We start from the raw sequence: 6,644 nt of genomic DNA on the forward strand, positions 1-6,644 counted from the left end.
CACAGGAAGAAATGGAAAAGAGCAGTCCCACATTGCAGGAAGCTCTGCTTGAACCATTTCTTAACACCTTTTCTTCTCCCTCCTGCAGCAGGGGCACACTGTGGCCAAAATTGGTAAGATCCAAGAGTATGGCCCAGAAGATTGGAGAGAAGTACCCAGTCTGGCCTATGCTGCACTCTCCATGCCTCTTCCCCAGGTGTATAAACCCCTTGGAGCTGTCTGACAGAGACAGACAACACCTGACCATGGGGTGTTTGGGGTAGCAGGAGCATTCACTTAGGCTCACACAGAGGCTTTTCTTTCCTGTTCAGCTGCAATTATCACCCAGCCTGGACTCTAGCCCACAGAGCCTCTTCACTGACACCCTGGTTTTTGACAGCTAAATCCATATCAAAACATCTTCAAGCTCTGAAGCAGCTGCAGACCCAGCTTGCATGGCACAGCTGATATGGAGTTAAATGTCAAGGTTTTGAAATCATTCATTTAGTATCTGCTTGCTTTCAGGCACTGTGCTATTAAGGAGGCTCCTCAGTGTCTCTTCCAATCCTTCATTTTGTTTTTTCTGCACGGCTTAGAGAAAAGGATTTAGGTTTTCTTTCCAGCCATGGCATATTAATAGGAAGCTGAACTGAGTCATGGTGCTTTCACATGAACCATCTGATACTCCAAGTGACAGAAACCTCTGGAAGTCCTGCAGGTTGTGTTCAGAGGAGGAATATTTTTCTCCCTGCCCCACTTTGGGTTCACAAAGAGCATCTGAACATTGTGTTTGCTGAAAACCTCCACGGAGCAAGCAGCTGGAGACAAATTTCTCACTTGTGCTTCCAAGCTCTCTTTACAGCCAGCACTTAGCTGCCAAGCAAGGTTTCAGCCCTCCCTGGGGTTACTACAAGTGTCTTTGCTGGTTTTACCCTTGCTGCTTTCTCCCCCACCCTGCCAAAAGTGCTGCTGGCTCTCGCACTTGCAGCCACCAACCAAGTGTTTAAATGTTATAATCAGAGAGAGAATCAGAGAATGGGCTCAGCTGGAAAAGACCTCTCAGATCCTCCAGCCCAGCCCTTACCTAAGGTCACCAAGCCTGGTGCTAAACCATGGCCTTTAGCACCACATCCAAGCACCTTTTAAACCCCTCCAGGGATGGGGATTCAACCACCTCCTGGAGGAGACTATTCCAGTGTTTGAGAACCCTTTCAGTCAAGGAGTTTCTTCTCACATCCAATCTAAACCTCCTGTGGTGCAACCTGAATCCATCTCCTCTCATCCTATCACTCCTTGCTAGCGATGTCCCCTCCGACTGCTTTTGATGTGCTTGAGATGTTGGACTCTGGGCTTACCCAGGAGAGACACTGCAGCTGATATTTCTCAGTCTGTTCTTCATCCCTTCCAGGGGGGCTGGAAGGTGCAGAGCTCTGGCCTTGGCCAGGAGGAAGCTCTGAGCCAAGGCTGGTGGAGCTGGTGACATTGCTGCATTGGGCAATGGAGCTGCTCCTGTAACGGATGGTAGGGAGAGGCAGTTGTGAAAGACACCAACTGGCTGCTTGGTACATACCAACAGAAGGGTATGGGACAACTGGCAGGAGTTGCACAGCCCCTGGGAACCCCACTTGCACTGTTTCCTTCCCTGTGGTGAGGAGAGGGCCAGGAGATGGTGAGGAACCAATGTGGAGTGCTGTGAGGAGCACCCCAAGGGCAGGTGAGCTGGCCTGGAAAGTGCTGGCTTCCTTCTCTTCCATGGACAGTCAGGGTGCCCCACTTTGTCTTTTTTCGTAGAATCGTAGCATTGTTTTGGTTGGAAGAGACCTTGAAGGTCCCCAAGCCCAACCCTTGACCCAGCACTGCCAGCTCACCACTAAACCATGGCCCTCAGCACCACATCTCCACAGCTTTCAAACCCCTCCAGGGATGGGGACTCCACCACTGCCCTGGGCAGCCTGAGCCAGGCCTTGACAACCCTTAAGGGGAAGAAATTATTCCTCATGTCCAACCTGAGGCCATTTCCTCTCGTCCTATGTCAGTAGTAACTTCCCTGTGAGGTCTTCTTATGGAGCAGGTGAGAGTGTAGCAGTGTTTGTGCTGCTGGCAACAGGCAGGGAATGAGTTAATCCTGATGGTGTCCAGCAGAAATCCCTGCTGTGCTGTTCTGCCTTTCCAGAAAGACCAAGCCTCTGCTGTATAAAGTCTGTGGTGTTCCAGGAGGCTTGTTAGCAGGCAGCTGAAAAATGCAAATCCTCTGCCTAGATAAATCTTTACAAATATATCTTAAAAGTGACTTTGTCCTTCTTGGCTAGCCCAGAGTCTTCAGCATGGGAGCAAGCCAGTGCTGAGCATTCCCCTCCCAGCTGATCTGTGCCCTGTGTGGTGTTAAGGAACCTTGCAACCTGCAAAATAATCATCAGTGTGCTTAGCAGTAAAACCAGATCATGATTTACAAAGTAAGCATGGAGGAACTCCCCTGTGCAAGGAGCAGCACAGGCTCCCAGGGTGAAACCCTGTCTGGCACAGTGAGAACAAAGTGCATTGACTGTTTTGACAGGCTCCTGAGCCCTTGAGGAGACCCAGATCAGAGGGATTTGGCTTTGTGTACAGAGCTGATCCTGCAGTGTGGCTGGGAAGGCAGCAGGTTGTGCTCAGTGATCAGCTGAAAGGCACAGATGGACTCCTCATCTGCAGCAGCTAACAGGCTGGAGGAGATCAAAGCATGATCTTAGAGGTGGTCTCCAGCTGAAACAATCCTATCAGTCTATAAAAGAGGGAGGTTTAGATCTAGGATCTAAGAAAGGAATTTATTCACACTGAGGGCAGTAAAACCCTGGCCCAGGTTGGCCAGAGAGGTGGTAGAGGTCCCCTTTCTGGCATCATTCCAGGTGAGGTTGTCTGGGACTCTAAGCAACCTGCTCTAGGTGCAGCTGTCCCTGCTGACTGCAGGAGGGTTGGACTGGATGAGCTTCACAGGTCCCTTCCAACCCAAACCATTCTGTGTTGCCTCTCTGCTTTGCTAAGTGTGAGCTGCAGGTGCAGTGGTGCTGGTGCCCAAGTCTGACTGCAGAGCCTGCCTCAAATTTGTTGTGCCTTGAGTAACCTTCTTGCTAAGCCAGAGTTAGCAGAGCTGTCTCAGCTGCTCCTCAGGAAGCCTTGAGCTCTGGAGCTGCCTTTCTGTAGCTTCTTAGAAGAAACAACTCTGCTAGCAGTACAAACACAGCTCCCTCTGAAGCAGCCTCCCTGCTTGTCTGCAGTTGTGTTAGGAAGCACAGGAGACTGCAGCACTTGCAGAGCCCTTTGGCTCTCCAGACTCTCAGTAGCAGGTTAGTAGCCTTGGCCTGAGGAGCCCTGTCCTGCTGACAAGAGCTTGCTGGCCTGGGAACGGCTTCAGCTGATTCACTAATGGAAAGAAATGTCTCACTTGGAGCAAAAGAAACCTGGGAGTGCCAAGGCAGTCCTGAAGCAGGGGCTGGGGAAAAGGAATGAGTTACTTCATGATGTTGGGTTGTGTTTGTGGTGACAGGCCCCAGAAGGAGTTGACTTTCAGCTTCATACAAGGATTTGTTGCTTTGGGTTTTTTTTCCCTCCCCAACTACATTAAAAAAGCAGAACTCAGCCCAAACCTTGTGACAGCAACAAAGATATTCAAAGCACTTTGCAGTCAAGCAGACTTTTAATGCTGTGATTTTCCATATGCAAGCACAAGTGACATTCCTGGCTTCTGGAAGGGATTTTTGTGTTTGGCTGCAAAGGGAGCAGGGAAGGCCAAAATGAGAGAGCTGAGCACCAAGGACTCGCCCTCCCCTGGCTCTCCCTTGCTTCCCACTGCTTCAGCCTTCAGCTACAAGTGCAGTGCTGTGCAGGGTGTGTGCAAGACATGAGTTGTGCCTTGCCCTGAGCCTGCTTGTGTTCAGATCCCCACCAGCATCTCCCTCAGGGCTGCTGTCTGGGTGGAACAACTGTTGGAGGCTCAGTGGCTTCTGCTGTGCTAGAGTGGCTACCTACGCCCAAGCAGCTTAAGGAATACACAGTGGGGGGGTGAAGGCTTTGCTGTGGATGTGCAGCCCCCTTCTACAGGTAGGGAGTAGGATCTGTCAGGTCACAGTTCTGGATGTGGACATGGGAAATGATTCCTCTGTAGACCTTCTGCAGGGGCAGCAGGATGCCGATTTTCTCTCCCTTCTTGATGGAGCCACTGTACTTGACAGGTTTGATGTAGAACATCTTGATGCAGAAGCCTGTTAATAGGGGAGAGGAGAGAGGAGAAGGAACCTGTTGCTCTGAATTGGCTTGAAAGGCTGGCAAAGCCAGAACCTTCAGCAGCAAAGTGCAAATGATCAGACTGAGCAGTTACAGAGCACACCAGGAGGAGAGGACAGAGCAATGAGTCAGTTAGCATGGGGGGAGGTGGAGAAGGGGATTAAGGTGAGTAAAGCTGGCTGAGCTGCTCCTTTCATTATCCAAAAGGTGCAAAGGGACCAGCTCCACCCTTTGATGTGTTTAAGAGAGGCTGAAAGGCTGCAGTCCTCTCAGTCCCTGCCTGCAGGAGCAGCCCCTGGCTTCTCAAGTGCAGCTCTCGCTGGGATTCACCTGCAGACGCCCTGCGCTCTGGCTTGGGCTCACCGCTTGTTGCCTCAGTTCAAAGCTCTCTAACCAAAGTGGCACATTTTGCCATCAGGCTCTGCAGGACCCAGGCCCTGCAGCTCTGCTACCTGATCCTGCGAGCTGGACTCCGTCGTCGATGGCGTTGCCGTTGCCGTAGGGCTTGGCCTGCCGGAGCAGCCTGCCGGTGAAGGGGGCGAGCACCACCGTGCCGTCCTCGCACACCACGTCCACTCCCCTGTGCTTCTTCCCTCCCCTGGGCCACACACAACAGAGTCACTGAGGCTGGAAAATCCCTCTCAGACCATCCAGCCCAACCCCACCACACCATCAAACCATGGCCCCAGGTGCCATGGCTACAGCTTTCTGGAACACCTCCAGGGATGGGGACTCCACCGCCTCCCTGGGCAGCCTGTGCCAATCCCTGACCCCTCTTGCAGCAAAGCAATTGTTCCCCATGTCCAACCTAAGCCTCCCCTGGTGCATCCTGGCCCCATTTTCTCTTTTCCTATCACTTATACTAGAGAGAAGAGCCCAGCCCCCACCTCACTGCAGCCTCCTTTCAGGGAGCTGTAGAGAGCAATGAGGTCTCCCTTCAGCCTTCTCTTCTCCAAGCTATACAACCCCAGATCCCTCAGCTGCTCCTCACAGGATTTTGTTGCCCTTCTCTGGTCATACTCCAGAACCTCCATGGCCTTTTCTGAGTGAGGACCCACCCCAAAACTGCACCCAATATTTGAGGTCTGGCCTCACCAATGCTGATTACAGGGGCACGACCACTGCCCTGGTCCTGCTGGCCACACAACCTCTGATACAGGCCAGGAGAAGAAGAGCAAGGAGGGTCAGCCTGCAGCAAAGCCCCTCTCCAGCTAGCCACCCTCCCCTGGCCCATTTTTTCCTGTTTATTTTAAGCAGGTTTCCAGCCCAGCCATCCCCCAGCCCAGCACCTGGGGTAGTTGTATCCACCACAGCCCTGGGAGTCACAGCCTCTGACTTTGTTTGCTGATTCACTCGAACAGATCTTGGCCCATTGTGCTGCAGCAGCTGGAAAGAGAAGAACAGAAGGTTAAATCCACCAGCTAGAAAGGGGAATTGCCAGCCCCTGCTGGTTAATCAATAGCAAGGTCCCCTTGAACTTTGCTGGAACCATGGATCAGGCTTCAGGGATCTAGAAAGCTGTTCTAATGCAATTTAATTTCAGGGCTGCAAGGAAGCAGCATTTGCTTGCTTTGTGCTTTGTCCAGTGATGTTTGAGGGCACTTGAAGCAGGGGCTTCAAATCAAAGCTATAGAACAAGACCTGGAAGGACATGATGGAGTGAGCCCTCTTCTCCCATTGCCCAGATGTGCTCTCTTTGTATCACAGAGATCCTCCAGACCCTTCAGCACCTTTGTAGCTTCCCCTGGACTCTCTCCAGTGCTTCCCAGGAGTTATTTTCAACAGCAAAAACTGCTGGAGAGCAAATCAGTTCCTCAATCCTTACAGAAAGACTTCATTAAAAAGAAAAAGCAAAAATATCAACAACCAAGCCCCCACAAACCCAGGAGAGAAGCAAAAGAGGGCAGGTGAGAAGGAGCAATGCCCTGGAGCTGAGCTCATTCACCAGTGGAGATCACAAGGGCGAGGATGACTGCTGTGACCCTCTGCATCTTCCTGTGCCTTGAGGGCTCTGCTGTCCCAGTGAAGGGGCTGAGCATCCTTGCTCTCTATTTGTACATCCCAACAACAGACTGGAGCCAGATTTTTTTTCCAGCCAGTCAGAAAATCTGTGTGGCCTTGGTTCTTTTTTTTGGGGCTTCAGGCAGCAGCCTTCAAGGTGTGCCACCAGCCTGGCTAACTGCTGGGGAAGAGGCTCCAACTTATTGAGCAAGAGTGGCTCCATGGTTTGGCTTGGCTTGGTTTAGCCTGGAGCCATCCATATCAAGACCAATTTTAAGGACAACTTTGTGTTTCTGCCTGTTGCACAATCCTCAAAGCTTAGCAAGATGGCTTGGATGGAGAAAGGGAAAAGAGTTCAAAGGAACTTAAAGAGCTCTCTGGGCTCCCTTGCTTCCCACCATGCC

At 51.6% G+C, this 6,644-nt stretch overlaps 1 protein-coding gene across 1 annotated transcript; it reads right to left on the reverse strand.

Moving 5' to 3' along the window:
- Positions 1-4,050: 4,050 nt before the first annotated feature.
- Positions 4,051-6,278, reverse strand: LOC128973134 (leukocyte cell-derived chemotaxin-2-like). Its single transcript, XM_054389352.1, has 4 exons — positions 6,185-6,278; positions 5,529-5,625; positions 4,692-4,837; positions 4,051-4,217 (listed from the first exon to the last, which is right to left on the reverse strand). Exons 1-4 carry the CDS (start codon positions 6,276-6,278, stop codon positions 4,051-4,053), a joined length of 504 nt encoding a protein of 167 aa, XP_054245327.1.
- Between the last annotated feature and the right edge of the window lie 366 nt (positions 6,279-6,644).

Source organism: Indicator indicator, chromosome 18 (genome assembly GCF_027791375.1).
Source record: "Indicator indicator isolate 239-I01 chromosome 18, UM_Iind_1.1, whole genome shotgun sequence".
Classification (NCBI taxonomy): domain Eukaryota; kingdom Metazoa; phylum Chordata; class Aves; order Piciformes; family Indicatoridae; genus Indicator; species Indicator indicator.